Source organism: Microplitis mediator, chromosome 9 (assembly GCF_029852145.1).
Source record: "Microplitis mediator isolate UGA2020A chromosome 9, iyMicMedi2.1, whole genome shotgun sequence".
Taxonomy (NCBI): Eukaryota; Metazoa; Arthropoda; class Insecta; order Hymenoptera; family Braconidae; genus Microplitis; species Microplitis mediator.
Genome location: NC_079977.1, coordinates 17486928 through 17503392, shown reverse-complemented (window position 1 = coordinate 17503392; position 16465 = coordinate 17486928). Strand labels below are relative to the sequence as shown.

Genomic DNA, 16465 nt, shown 5'->3' with positions numbered 1-16465 from the left:
TTTTTTTCTCGAGTAATTTTTATTTCTACCAAATTTGTTTTCGTTCTAATAAACATATCGGATAATATTTTCATCTTCAAACTTTTGTCCATCACTTTTTATTTCGCTCTTGTATATTTCTCGGTCAATTTTCTTTTCATGTAAACTATACTGTCGTCACATTATCCATAGCCAGACGTTTCTGGCACCCCCGCGCAAAAGCCGATTTGTAACGTTGAATTTAAATTAATTGACTATTATGTCTTTACTGTATGATGAACTATAGATGGCTGTATCGTCAGCAAATAGAGCAAGAGATGTTTTTGGATGCTTGGGAATGTCATTTATGTATAGAAGAAACAAGTTTCTAGTAACGAGATATAAAATTTGTACTTATTTATTTATTTTCATCATCGTCCCAACTTGAGTATAATTTAAAATAAAAATATTAATATGGATTTAAGTTTCTTGTTGGCTGGATTTACATGCCAGTGTAAATTCAATTTATTATAAAAAGTCCACTTACATTGATCATATTTCATAGTGATGCAATTCCTCGATTTTGATTAGTTAAAATTGAGAATGAAGAGAGAAAATAAGATCGTCATGATTGGTCATTTTTAAGGAGTGGGGGTAAAATTTACCATTCTGGTAGTTAGTCAAAATTTAGTAGAGGGGGTGATCCGTGTTCATATTATATAAGCCACACGGTCAGTATAGCAGTCATAACGCTCGAAACGTTGCGCTGTACGCCTCGCAAGTTAAATTCTTTATTTAGTGACGATCAATTGCCTGAATCATCATGGACTGTGGTTTTCAAAAATTAAGGTGGACAAGTGCATGCATGTTTGTGGTGGATGACTTCGATAAACTTCTCTTCACCAACGAGACTGGGACAATTACTCCGATATACGAGATGTTTTGTTCACCCGTCGACGTTAACGACGTTTGGGGCTTCAAAGTGGAGGTTAGCCACGACGAAGAAGATGAACACTGGATATCCTGGGGGTTCCTTCCATTCAAATCGGAGCATTCCAAACTCAGCTTCGAACTCGAATGCTGTGTAGTGGATGAGGAAGGTAACCTACTGAGACTGCCTAGAAATATAGATCCTTTCTACGACTACGAAAATTACATAAACCTCGGAGATTTCTTCAAACGAAATGACCCCGACTTATTGCGTCTACTGGTGGATGGAAATCTAATTTTACAGATACAGCTGACCGTTTTTCTAGGCGACGATGCAGATAATTAGATACTCAAGTTTCCGAACTTTGAGTTGAAAACGGCCCTTTTCAGGGCCACCAAATTTTTTACACGTAAACACTAACTCAAGTTTTATACATACCTCAACTCATATCTTTTGTCCAAAACTCATCCAAAATTAATATTTATTTATTTAATGCCTAATAAAGATAATTAATGATACTGAAGTTAACAGACATCTAATAATTTTTGGATTTTTTTTTTAGATGATAAATCATAAAAAAAAAATATTTGAAAAAATTGCACCTGTAGTTATTTTAATTTTCTACATGTGCATATTTTTATTTTATTTTTTTGCAATTAATTTGTTGAAAAACAAAAATTTTCAAATGTCTGCTAACTTCAGGATCATAATAATTAATATAAATCTTCCCTACAATATTTTTCCCACATTAATGCCTACTTTTCAAATGTCAAAAAATTTCCAACATATGCTTATGATATACGATTTAGCCGTCTTAAAATTTCCAATTTTTTTTCAAACCTAAAACTTATAAAAAAAATCTGTCTATCGGTTGACCCTACGGGCCAGCCCTAAATCTTCCCGCTGTTTTCGAGCTCTTCGAGTATTCACAACAATGTTTTCGACCTCAAGGAGCTCGAGAAGATTTTCTTTATATGTAATAGTATATATCGACAAAAACAATTAAAAATCGTTCTATAAAAAATATATTTTAAATAACTAACTTTTAGCCGATTTTTGTATTGATTTTATATATTTTAAATATCTTAGAATATATAAAATATACAAAAAAAATATTTTTTTTATATTTAAAATATAAAAAAAATATAGGTATGGTAATATAAAAAAAATATATTAGTAATATATTTTTGAGGTTATCACCAACATAGAAAATAAAATTTTAAAAATTTATTTTTTTGTATATTTTCATACATTCTAAGATATATTTTTAATATATTTAAAATATGTAAAATATATACGAAAATCGGCCAAAAGTAAACTATATTTAATATATTGTTTATTTATATTTTATACACGGATAGAATTTTTTGATAAAAATTACTCTGTAATTTCGAGTAATCCTGGGCCGTTGCAAAAAATTGGTATTTTTTGTTTGAAATTTAATATTTTTTGTTTAAATATTAACGTTGCTAGACCATGTTTTACTCTACTACTGAGTAATTTTTTAAAAGTCTTATATTTAATCGATTATTGTGAATATCTCATCTTAATCTATTAATTTTTACTCCATGCGATTGATTTTTACTCCCCAATATACCATTCTTTTAAACCCATTAACTTTTTGATGAAAAACTGCTTATAACTCAAATAAATTTTCTTATCTATGGAAGTAATTTTTACTCTAAACTGCAGAGTAATATTTCAGTAGTCTCCGTTAATCTTTGGTTAATATCGGCTTCAATTAAATGTCTTTTATTTTGCTCGCGACAACTTACATGTTATGCACACAGACGTAGGCTTGGAAAAAAAGACGATCTCTGTATCTCTCTATGACTTAATATTTATTTTAAAATTAAAAATAAATTTGTATCTTATCTTTTTCAACACAATAAGGGTAATTTTTTGTTTATTATTTTTCAAAACATTTATTTTAAGTCATATTCTAAAGCAATTAGATGATTTTTAGATTTTTTATGAAAATTTCAGCCTATTAATTGTAATTTTTATTGTGATTCAATATAAATTTTATAAATTGAATCATCAACTTTTTATCATAACCTACGAGTAAAAATTAAATTAGAGAGAATTTATTTAGATAGCCGCTAGGTGTAATTTTTACTCGTAATTGTGAGTAAAAATTAATCTGATTGATTTTTACTCACTGAAAGAGTAAAATTTCGTAATTCGAAAGTAAAAAGTCGTAATGGCCCAAGATTACTCAATTTAGAGTAATTTTTTTAATAAATAACATGGCAATATTCATACGAAAATTCGTTCCGTGTAGGAAGCTATTCTGACTATGTTTAGAATACCATCCGTGTGTGGGTGTGCACAGAAAAGAAGGAAATCTTGAACCAAGAAATAATATGTCTTCGAAATTTGTTTCTTGAACTAAGCGAAATTTTGTACTTTATTGAAGTAAAAAATTATTTGGATCAAGAAATTATTTCCTTCGTGGAAGACATTATTTCTCAGTCTGAAACTAAAATTCTTTAAGTCAAGAAAAACTCTCTTTGCCCAAACCATTTTTTTCTTGGTAGCCAGAACATTTTTTTTTTTAATTCGCAAAATTTTTTTTCTTGGCTGAAAATTGTTACATTTTTTAGTCAAAAAAGAATATCTTGACCTAAAACAAGAAAGTTTTTGAACTATGAAAAATAATTTTTTCAACCAAAACCAAACTTTCTTGTGCCAAGAAATTTTTTTTTTGTCGCAAACAAAAAAAAAATTTTTCAACCAAGAAATAAATTTCTTCAAGTAAGCAAATAAGTTTATCAAGCTACCAAAAATTTTTTTTTTTTGTAATTTTTTTATCCAAACAATTTTTTTTTTTGTTAAAATATTTCATGAACAATGTTGTGAAATAAATAAATTCTTTATTAGAAGCATTATTAAGGGATAGGAAAGTTTTGCAATGAGTTAAATATATAAAACAAATAGAGAAAAATAATTATCGCTTAGTGAAAGAATCGAATCCAGACCGATTCAGCGTCGCGCGAAAGCATTACTAACGAAGCCATCCCAGCTTTTGTTGGGCTACGTTTACTTTGCCTACATATATTGAGCCACACTGGCCAAATCGTCAGTCACATTTTTAAATCCCAAACACAGAATATAGATTTTAAATATTATTATCAACAATAATTTGGACAAATTTTAGTTCCGACATTTTAGCACAATGCTGAACGGATCATATGAATCCGTTCATTAATGAATTTCGACATAAAAATAAAAAAATTTTTTAATAAAAACAAATTTAGGTACAAAAAAAAATAGAGAAATTATTTAATATTGTATGATTGCATTAATTTATTTAAAATAAAAAAATGGACTTAGTATTCGTTTACTGCGCCAGCACAAAAAGAGAGAGTAAGTAGTATTCGTTTCTTAGGGTGCAAAGGAGGAAGCGACTGTGTATGAATTCAGGACAGAACTTTCCTGGCTGAGACTCTAATAATCTTAGTTTGAGATTTTTCGTGTGATTGGTCAGAAAAAGTACACTACTCAAACCAAGAGTTTACATTTTTTAAACCAACTCCCTTTATTGTTAGTTCAAGTTTATACCGTTTATTGTTTCAAAACATCATATATTCTTGGTTCAAGTAAGTAACGTAATACTTAGGTTAAAGAAAATGTTTATTTTACTCAGAAATGCAAGCTTTAAAAAAGAGTAATTCTATTATTAGACCAAGTATGAAATATATTTTGGTTTAAAAATTTTTTTTTTAATTCAAGAAATTATTTTACTTCGTTCAAAAAATTTCCGGTTTTCATTCCGCCCGCTGGAAAATATCTTTGTTGAAGGAAAATTTTCTTGAGTCTTATAACAGAGTAATTATCGTTACTATATAATACTATAGTTTTTAATATTTGAATAAAACATACGATAACAGATATGTGCAAAAAACTTAATTCTACTTAAGGTCTACTACCGGCCAGTGATCGCCCCCAGAGCTTGGAAAAAAAAAAATCAACTTACACATCTTTAATCTAGTGAAATCTTCTGTTGAGAGACAAAACTCTCTCTTTCTCTCTCACTCTCTCTTTTATTAGAAGAAATATATCTTACATGTTTTTATTAAGCTGGCATTGAAAAAAATACAGATTGATGAAAATTTTATACTTGAATTTCTTAAAATAATGAATGTTAAGTGGCGCGGACCATGGAGAGACCACTTTCCAAGCGCGGACCACGGAGAGAGCGCTATTCCTCTCCAGTACTTCAAGTCGTCTCACTGGACAAAACGGCTGTCGATGTTCTTCAATTAGAATGATGAGAGTCGATCAATGAACGGTCATAGTGGTTAAATCGATAGTCATCAGTTGGCATTTTCGCTGGTTTTAATATAAATTCTGTTGAGATATCGAATTTTAATTTTGTTGCACCAGCTGAATAAGTTTTTGATTATTGAACTAATGGTATCAATGCTTTACTTGGAATGATATGATTTATGTCTTTCACTTAAAAAATCAACGAAAATGTAGCTTTTATCAATAAAAAAACAAAGTAATCGAAAAAATAAAATTTTCTTGATTGCTTTATGTACATATTTCATTTTTTAATGCTTTAGATTGTTAATAAAAAGTAAAGAATCCATATTCTCTTTATAATAATGTAGATAGGGGAGGTTGGGGCACGAAGGCTCCCTTAAGCCGGTTGTTTCTTTCTGTGGCTTTTAACCATCAAATTCGTTTATTTTCCGTCAATTTCGAAAAAATCAGTCGAAATTGTGCAATAAATAAAAAAAAAAATTTTTATTTGCTGGGGCACAAAGGGCCCCTTTCTCCAAAAAATTAAAAAAAAATTTTTTTTTTTATTTTCCGTCAAGTTATGACCTCTATAATATGTTTATTATATTTCAGGTCAATATGTGATATGTGGAATGGAATGGACTATTAAAAAAAAAATAAAAATTGTAACGAAATAATTAACTTGACGGAAAATAAAAAAAAAATATTTTTTTCGTTAAAATTGTTTTTTTTTTTTCGAGTGATCTATTTTGCTCCACATATGTCATATTGGCCTAAAATATGATAAAAACATTATAGAGGTCATAACTCGACGGAAAGTAAAAGACAAATTTTTTATACCTAATTTTTGAAGGGCCCATACAGGAGCTGCCAGAGTTGAACAACGGGCCCCTACTTGGCCCAGCACTGGGGAACCTAGCTTTGGCACACCTATATTGGCCCAGGCTTGGGCCAGGACTGGGTAACCTAGCCTTGGCCGTCCAATGGCAAGCCAGACTTGGGCCAAGACTGGGTAACCTAGCCTTGGTCGTCCAATGGCAACCCAGCCTTAGGCCAAGACTGGGTAACCTAGCCTTGGCCATCCAATGGCAAGCCAGGCTTGGGCCAGGACTGGGTAACCTAGCCTTGGCCGTTACAATGATTACCCGGGCTTGGGCCAAGGTAGGATTACCCAAGTTTGGATATACCCATGGTTTATACAAGTAGATCATATAAATGTATCAGTTCAACGTTAGTAGGTTCGTCCAGTAGCTACCGTTCGGACCCAGTAATCAGAAGGACGACAGTTCGCGCCCAGAGTCCAGCAGAATTTCCACCGAGTTTTTTTCACATCATTTACTCCCCTTAGATAATTAAAACGTTAATGATCATGAATTCTACGAGGTTAATAATAATAAATTTTTTTTAATTAAATTTATTCGTTTCCTGGAAGCCTGGGCCAGGTCTGGCAACCAAGCATGGGCCAGGTCTGGTAACCAAGCATGGGCCAGGTCTGGCAACCAGGCTTGGCCCAAGATTATCATTCCAGGCTTCTACCAAGGCTGGGCCAAGACTGGCTTACAAGCCTGGCCCAAGGTTCTACAAAGTTGGGCCAAGTCTGGGCCAAGCCTGGGCCCGTGGTACTTTCCTCTCTGGGGGGGCCTTCGTGCCTCAGGCTCCCCTATTTTTAATTGAATCAACGACATAAGAAAACAAAATATAATAAATTTATATATTGCATGCCTTAAGCGCGAGCGTAGATATGCTCTACTCTCGCCTGAAAATTAAAAAACTTGATTACGTCAGAGTTTTATTTAAACAAAAATATGATTTTTTTTTTTTTCGTTTTTTATTAGCATTTCATGCGCATAAATGATCGAAATGGTTTGAAAAAAAAAATTGGAAATTGTATCATAAATATATGTTGGAAATTTTTAATGTTTTCTGAAATTTGAAAAGTAGGAATTAATGTAGGAAAAATATTGGAGGGAAGATTTAGATTAATTATCTTTATTAGGCATTAAATAGATGAATATTAATTTTGGAAGAGTTTTGGACTAAGGATATGAGTTCAGGTATATATAAAATTTGAGTTAGTTTTTACGTGTAAAAAATTTGGTGGCCCTGAAAAGGGCCGTTTTCAACTCAAAGTTCGGGAACTTGAGTATCTAATTATCTGCATCGTCGCCTAGAAGAACAGTCAGCTCTATCTGTAAAATTAAATTCCCGTCCACCAGTAGACGCAATAAGTCGGGGTCATTTCGTTTGAAGAAACCCCCGAGATATACGTAATTGTCGTAGTCTTTGAAAGGTTGTATTTTTGCTGGCAGTCGCAGTAGGTTACCTTCCTCATCCACCACACGGCATTCGAGCTCGAAGCTGATTTCGGAATGCTCCGATTTCAATGGAAGGATCCCCAAGGTGATCCAATGTTCATCTTCTTCGTCGTGGCTAACCTCTACTTTGAAGCTCCAAACGTCGTTGACGTGTAAACCTGAAGAAAACTCTATAAACATCGGACTAACTGTCCCAGCATCGTTAATGAAGAGGAGTTCGTCGAAGTACTCCAGTTCGAAGGAGTGTACAGTTGTGTACGTTGAATTTTGAAAATTACAGTCCATGATGTGTCAAACACTCGATCGTCAATAAATGAAGAATGTAACTTGCGAGGGGTACAGCGCAACGTTTCGAGCGTAATGACTGCTACTGACCGTCTGACTCATATATAAACACGGATCACCCCCTCCACTAAAATTTGACCAATTACCAGAGAGGTTAAGTTTACCCTGACTCCTTAAAAAGAACCAATCATGACGATATTATTTTCTCTCTTCATTCTTAATTTTAACTAATTAGAATCGAGAAATTGCATCACTATGAAATTTGATAAATGTAAGTGGACTTTTTATAATAAATTGAATTTACACTGGCATATAAATCTAGCCAACAAGAAATTTAAATCCATATCAATATTTTTATTTCAAATTATACTCAAGTTGGGACGATGATGAAAATCAAAAAATATGTACAAATTTTATATCGCGTTACTAAAACCATAAGGGTGCCTGGAGCCCAGCAGAATTTTCACCGATTTTTTTTCACATCATTTACCTCCTTTGGATAGTTTAAACGTTAATGATCATAAATTCTACGAAGTTAATAATAATAAAATTTATTTTTTCTTCGAGGCTTGGGCAAGGTCTGGCAAAAAAGTCAGGGCCAAGACTGGCAACCAGGTCTGGCCCAATGTTATCATTTCACAGTCATACCAAGCCAAGCCTGGGCCCGTCGTACTTTTCTCCCTGGGTATGACTTTAAAAAAATTTTTTAATTTTAATTAATGAAATCAAAATATTGTATAAACTTTCATACTGTCATCTTGTTAAGTATGTTTATTAAAAGGGCACCAAGAAACAAAAAATTTATAGATTAATTATTTAAACTTTTATGCCGCCTTTTATGACAACACAAACCTGTAAAAAAAATGTTGATTAACAATTGAATAACTTTTTGAAAAATGGTGATGCAACTTTTATTACCGCGAAATCATATTCTTTGAAGTGTCTAGATGACACCAGAATGTTTTCAAATTTTTTAATTGATATTTAATTGTAAAAAAAAATTATTTAAAAACCGCGCTCGCTAGAGTGATGGCGCGCGCATGCTGAAACTGCCGCGCAAGGGTGCCAGAAACGTCTGGCTATGAATAATGTGACGACAGTATAGTTTACATGAAAAGAAAATTAACCGAGAAATATACAAGAGCGAAATAAAAAGTGATGGACAAAAGTTTGAAGATGAAAATATTATCCGATATGTTTATTAGAACGAAAACAAATTTGGTAGAAATAAAAATTACTCGAGAAAAAAATTAAGAAATTGAAAAATCGTCCGAAATATCTAGTCCTTTAAGTAACCTATTTTGTTAGTTAAGTTAATTACTTCTTTATCGACTGCTTTTTGCGATTGTTGATAAGTAAGTAACACGGTATAAATTTTTCTTCAAACAGAAATCTACTATTAAAGAAGGAAACATATCTGCAAATTTAAATTTAAGAAAAAAATTTATTAATTCATTGTCAACATATTGTTGTTGTAACTAAATTATAGTGCTTAATTAAATAAATTATAATTGAATATGAGTAATTAAAATATAAGCTTGTAAAATTTGATTAAACTCAATTTTTTATTAGAAATAAAGATATTATTATGAAAATTACACACAAAACAATTTTAATATAATTTTTTTCATATAATTTTTAGTTACATTAAAAAAGCATAATTTAAAAAATGAAGTATTTTACTGGATGTTAATATAATTAATAAATAAAATTTCAATATATATTTTTTTTGTTAAAAAACATATAGTTTTGTTGTTAAAAAACATACTTATGCAATTGTGATCATATGTTTCTTATCATTTCAAATACACGAGCAAAGTTCTGCACTGGCTCGTTGCAAAAAGGGCACTTTAATTGTAGACGTTTTTCAGCAGCAACTTTACGTATTTGTTGAGAACAATTATAACACATGCCGTAATGATTGCATGGAATGCAAATCATTTTTCGATCTTCTGTCACACAAATCATACAAATATTCTGAATATCCACCTCTTCGTCGTTTTCTTCTTCTGCGTTATTTTCATTATTATCATTATTTAAATTTTCTTCATTCATATCATCATCTTGTTCATTAATCGGCTCCAAGTATTCAGCATTTCCATCTAATCAAGTATAAAAGTGAAATATTAAAGTTTTTATATTGCATTTATTTATTGAAAACGAAACATCCCGAATTAAAAATAGAATACTATTGAGAACAATATAATTATGGTTGACTGAGTTTATTCAATTGGAATTCTATTGTTCTCAATGCGAATGTTTAATTACGGATATTTTCACACAAAGGTTCAACTTACCATTAATTTCATATCCGATTTCAAGATGTTGTAAATCTTCTGCTTCTTCTCTGTTGTCAGCTGGCATATGATCTGAAATATAGCTAGTGTTATTTTCATTTTTATCCAATTACCCTGTTTTAAATATAGGATCAATATTTTTAAATGTTATAAAAATTTTTATTACCATTATTATCAAGTCTTGGGTATAGATCAAGCTGTTCTTCTTGCAATATTTCAGCGTGATGGAGCACATCATGATAATGATCTGTATGGTATGTAGTTGCACTAGTTAAAAATTGTTGAACCGTCACTTTACCTTGTTTTAATGATTTCCACAAATCAACAATTAACTTTTTTGGGATACACAATCTGACTCGTGGAGCTAGTGAAATATATGATGATCTACTCTGATCCAAGCGTTCAATTTCTTTTTTAGACTTGTTCATTATAATTATCAATTCTTCTGTAAAGTATCGTAATTCAAAGCTTTAGTTATTTGTATTAATTTTCAAAAATTTGTAGACACATAAAATTTATAACAATTATATTAAACTAGTAATGAAATACTGTCATTATTTATTAATTTATCTAAAGTTCTAAATAGGTTTAATAAATCTTAGAATTAGTTGTAAAACTACAAGTTATTAATTAAATTAAATCAAACAATTTTAACAATAAATTTGCGAAAAAATATATACTAACTTATAAACTCCCATAGCGATGGGTTATCATTCATGTTGTTATGCAATAACGACCAAAACAAAACTGGAACTGTATTAAGGCTGTCGGTATCTTCGAATAGACTCATTGATTCAACCCCAACTCCTTGTATCCATGTTTCTCGAAAGTAATTTATAAAATCCGAGAGTTCATTTTGCAATTGAGGTGTTAATGAATTAATTAACTCTTGAAATCCATCAGCTATCATTTCTCTCGGTAATAAAATCAGGGACATACAATTTCTCAAGAAATTTTCTTGACCAACATTGACAAATTGTACGTTTTTTTCAAAAGATTCGTAAAATAATATCTATAAATAATAACAAATTTAAAAAAATGATCAGTAAATATTTATAATTCTATTAATTTCCAAATTAACTTACACGGCAATAATTATTAAATGTGCCACACACTTGGCTCTCAGGAAAATTTGTTTTTATATGCCCTTTAAAGTCGAAATCGGTATATATTTTACGAAGATGAATGCCAGGTATTAATAAATTTCGCACATTATACATTATTGTGGCGCAGGTTTCATACGTTTGTGTAGACCATAAAATTATTCCAATTGGAAAGACCTATAGGAGATATATTTTTATTTTACACAAATATTTTTATATTATATTTCATTAGGAACCATGTTTTATTTTTAGTAACTTACGTAATGATGGTGTTGACCCAATAAAAAAGTTAGCAGACGAGTATTTCCAAAATGAGGAACAACTTTCATTGTTGAGCTAACATGCAAAACATCAAACATAAAAGATTGAGCAAATTCTGGATCACCCAATAATAAAGCATCATTTTCCACGTTATATAATTTTATGAATCTGCCATCAGCATACTCTTTTAATTTCAAGTATTCACGTCTCGATAACATATTTGTCAAATCTTCATAAGTAGTAGGGGCTGGCAAGTCAACGAATATTTTTTTTTGCCAATTATTCATTGCGGTCCTGATTAATGTAAATGGTAATCTAAGCTTTGCATCAGGGTAACTGAAAAAATATATATTCGACACATATAATTAAAAAAAAAAAAAAAATTAAAACATAATTTTTTTGTGCATATAATTTACTTACAAACTTGAAACAGTTTCATAAATATCTTCGGTCGAATAGAAACATTTTTTACTTGCTATTTTGAGATCATTTCGGAACCGTTTAATATGATTATTTAAAAATTCACTCGAATGTTTGTGTTGTGATATAAAAAATGTTATCGGCCGATCCAGAACTTTCACACCACGAACTGGACACTTCTTAGAATTTTTTTTTTGACAGTGTACATACCTACATAAAAACAAAAAAAATTTCGTTAATGACCAAATTTGAATTGTGTCAGTCTATTACGTATAAACTTTTGATTTCGGTTATATATCATACATGATTCTTTGTGTAATGACTGATGCGCAATAAATTAATCTAATTACAACAGGTACCATCAATACTTTGAAATAACGATAATAAAATTTATTTACTTTCTCATGCACATACTATTTAAATTAATGAATTCATATAGTCATTCATCATAGTATAAAAGTACAGTTATTAAAAATTAATCTACTTAAGATTGATAATAATTTTAATTACTTACTTTTTAATTCCTACTGTCTTTTCTACGTGATAAAAATTACCATCCTCCTCTATAACTTCTCTGTTCGCCATTCTTCTGTATTTTCAATGAATTCCAATTCTTTTATTTTGATTTTTTTAAATTTGTATAGAATTGAACAATTATCTCGATTTTTTGCGGAAATTTAGTCACTTTAAAACAAAGAAATGCGTAACACGCGTACACAAGTTTGTAGTTCAGTTAATAAGATGTTCATTTGTTTCATTTTTTTTTTTTTTTGAAAGCAACTATTGGTTTATATGTAGTGGTAACAAGTGCATATACAGAACGGCAACAAAAGAACATTATTTAGGATTAATTGGATATAAATATATATATATATATATATATATATATATATATATATATATATATATATATATATATATATATATATATATATATATATATATATATATATATTCATTTACTTATTTTTTTTATTCAGATACAAATTTAATTAAATTGTATATAAATAATTAAAGTTTTAAATCACACGATATCGCAGAAAAAAAATGATTGAATTCAATAATGATTTTTAGTACAAATAATTTCTTAATTTATTCATAAAAAATTATTAGTTTCTAACTACCTAATTGATCAATCACCTTTTATATCGACTGAACAATTCATAAAAAATATAAAATATATAACGCAACGGATCGTACGGATATACTAACTCACATGTGATCACTTAAATATTAAAAGTTAGATTATAAACCATGCAAAAATTATTTCAGTTTGATAATAAAAAAAATTCAAGTTTTATTTTTTACGATGGACATTGTTACACACGTCGTCATGACACTCAAATGTAAGTTTTACCTTAATGACACCTTTTTTATTTAAATGAATGTTGATGTGGTAAACTCATACTCTGGAAGATGTAAGCCAACTTTTCTTTTGTCTTTGCTCTTGCTTATAGTTGCTGGCATAAATGAACTATGGTTCAGTCTGATAGATTTATATTTAAACTAAATTGATAAAAAATTAAAAACCTCTATTTAAAACTATATCTTGATTCTTATTAATATAAAAATTTTACGCGTTGAAGTTCATATCTTGTCAAATTCCTCATCTTCTTAATCAGTATCCAAGCTATGAGCATTGTTATGTTTTATATATTGGTTAGATAATATCAATTGTATACATTACAATGACAAATGTATTGTTTTTTTTTTTGTAATTATATAATTTTGTTTTTGTGTAGATATGTCCAATGTCACATGAGGTTTATGAAAAATTGCAAAGCTCGAGGTGTAACAAACCGAGGACCACCCGTTACTTTGTTGAAAAAACATAATCATTCTAAAAATTTTGATTTACAGCCTGTATATGACTTTAAACAAGAACTTTATAAAACTGTAACATCAAGTTTTCGAGATTTAAGAAGTATTTACGATGAGCTATGTGTTAAGTAGGTATTTTTAATTTTATTATATTTTAATACAAAAATCTCGACTGTATCATTAAATCTTTGTTATTATGTTATTATTTTTCTTTTAATATTAATACAAAATACAGACACCAAAAAGGATCCTCTCTTGTGCCATTTTGTCGCATAGAGAGAGTAATGCAACAGTGGCGGAGAAAAATTTGCCCACCGACCCCTGGTTCACTTGGTGAATATTATTTACGATTAAAATTGGATCGTTGGCAATATTTATATCGATCTCAGAACAGTAATTTAACTATTGCTAATGTTTATGGCAGAGACGGTTCGATTGCCACAGTTTTTATTGACCCTGATTTATTACAAAATATTCACACAACTAATTTATACATCGATGCGACTTACAAAGTTTGCCCATCCGATCCAAAAAATTCAATCTATCAATTTTTTACAATTTTGGCGTCAATAAATAACGTGGTATGATAAATTATAATTATTATAAAAAGATTGTATCTAAATAGTTTATTATTAAAATTATGTACTTTCAGATTTTGCCTGTCGCCTGGAGCCTCATGTCGAGGAAATCAACGGCGTGTTATGTAGCTGTCATTGAGCGTTTTAAGTCTTTTACTCAACATGTTACTGTTTTATCTTACATGACAGATTTTGAAGCAGGTCTTCGAAAAGCATTACGAGAGTCATATCCCAATGCAACCGCTCAAAGTTGTTATTTTCATTTTGTACAAGTAAGTTCTATCAGTTGTTTATCGATTATTTTTATTTATTAGTAATACCGTTTTATGAAATGTTTAGTTATGATAAATTTATTAAAACTGATCAAGGTTCATTATTTTCAGGCCATGATTAAAAAAGCCAAAAAGTTAGGTATATTAAAAAAAATAGAAAACTGGGAAGACGGAAAAAAATTTTTTAGGAAGATACTTGCTCTAGCACTACTACCAAGTGGTGATATTTTACAAGCATTTCATTGGTTACTCCAAATACATACTCCTTTCTATCATATTTTCAAAAACTTTCTCGACTATTTCATAGATTATTGGTTACTAAAAATTACACCAGCAGGATTTAGTGTCTATAGATTAAAAATTAAAACTAACAACTATACCGAATCATATCATCGAAGACTAAACAAGTTTTTCGGCTTACATTCATCACTTTGGCAATTTACCTGTAAGAAGTTACTTATGTTATTTTTAATAAGCAATTTAAGTTATTTTAGCTATTGCTCCATTACAAGACTTTAATTTGTATGTTAAGTGAACCTCCGACGCCTTCATGAAATCACAAAAATTGAAGTACAATCGTTATTACTATCGCAACCTGTACGAAGAGAGACACGACCGAAAGATTTACTTCGAGCTCAATTGCTGGACAGGGCATGGGAATTATATGATTCTGATGTGTTAGACATTCCACATTTTCTTGAACTTGCTGAATATATATCACCTGTGTTGGCCGATGGAAATATACAAATAAGTATCGAGGATGTAGATAATTTTATTAATATTCCCATTTACAGATACGGTTAGTATCAACACTTTAATTTTAAGATAAACATATATAGCAAAATAGTTTCCATTTCTTGAATTGACCTTCTTTATAGTTGCAGTCGGTGAGAATAATTATGTGGTTATTAATAATGATGAAGCGAACCATGTGCAGCATATACTCTTCATCCAACAAAATTAGAAAATTTCATTAAGAAAAAAAAGCTTGGAAATTGAGTAAAAAATAACTTTGTCTCAAAAAAAAAAATATGTTAAATTGCTACTGAAGAACGTCTACAATTAAAATGCCCTTTGTGCAACGAGCCAGTGCAGAACTTTGCTTGTGTATTTGAAATGATAAGAAACATATGATCACAATTGCATTAGTATGTTTTTTAACAACAAAACTATGTTTTTTAACAAAAAAAATATATATTGAAATTTTATTTATTAATTATATTGACATTCAGTAAAATACTTCATTTTTTAAATTATGCTTTTTTAATGTAACTAAAAATTACATAAAAAAAATTATAATAAAATTGTTTTGTGTGTAATTTTCATAATAATATCTTTATTTCTAATAAAAAATTGAGTTTAATCAAATTTTACAAGCTTATATTTTAATTACTCATATTCAATTATAATTTATTTAATTAAGCACTATAATTTAGTTACAACAACAATATGTTGACAATGAATTAATAAATTTTTTTCTTAAATTTCAATTTGCAGATATGTTTCCTTCTTTAATAGTAGATTTCTGTTTGAAGAAAAATTTATACCGTGTTACTTACTTATCAACAATCGCAAAAAACTGTCAATAAAGATGTAATTGACTTAACTAACAAAATAGGTTACTTAAAGGACTAGATATTTCGGACGATTTTTCAATTTCTTAATTTTTTTCTCGAGTAATTTTTATTTCTACCAAATTTGTTTTCGTTCTAATAAACATATCGGATAATATTTTCATCTTCAAACTTTTGTCCATCACTTTTTATTTCGCTCTTGTATATTTCTCGGTCAATTTTCTTTTCATGTAAACTATACTGTCGTCACATTATCCATAGCCAGACGTTTCTGGCACCCCCGCGCAAAAGCCGATTTGTAACGTTGAATTTAAATTAATTGACTATTATGTCTTTACTGTATGATGAACTATAGATGGCTGTATCGTCAGCAAATAGAGCAAGAGATGTTTTTGGATG

The 16465-nt window shown here is 29.7% G+C and overlaps 2 protein-coding genes across 2 annotated transcripts; one reads left to right on the top strand and one right to left on the bottom strand.

Annotated features, from left to right (window-relative positions):
- Window positions 1-9428: 9428 nt before the first annotated feature.
- On the bottom strand, window positions 9429-12564 carry LOC130674706 (uncharacterized). The gene is made up of 8 exons (XM_057480117.1): window positions 12336-12564; window positions 11822-12031; window positions 11401-11737; window positions 11123-11317; window positions 10722-11049; window positions 10204-10482; window positions 10038-10109; window positions 9429-9842 (listed from the first exon to the last, which is right to left on the bottom strand). Exons 1-8 carry the CDS (start codon window positions 12404-12406, stop codon window positions 9523-9525), a joined length of 1812 nt encoding a protein of 603 aa, XP_057336100.1. The 5' UTR covers window positions 12407-12564; the 3' UTR covers window positions 9429-9522.
- Window positions 12565-12902: 338 nt separating this feature from the next.
- Window positions 12903-15718, top strand: LOC130674676 (uncharacterized). The gene is made up of 7 exons (XM_057480077.1): window positions 12903-13167; window positions 13564-13770; window positions 13878-14223; window positions 14295-14492; window positions 14604-14937; window positions 15025-15291; window positions 15371-15718. Exons 1-7 carry the CDS (start codon window positions 13076-13078, stop codon window positions 15454-15456), a joined length of 1530 nt encoding a protein of 509 aa, XP_057336060.1. The 5' UTR covers window positions 12903-13075; the 3' UTR covers window positions 15457-15718.
- Window positions 15719-16465: the final 747 nt, after the last annotated feature.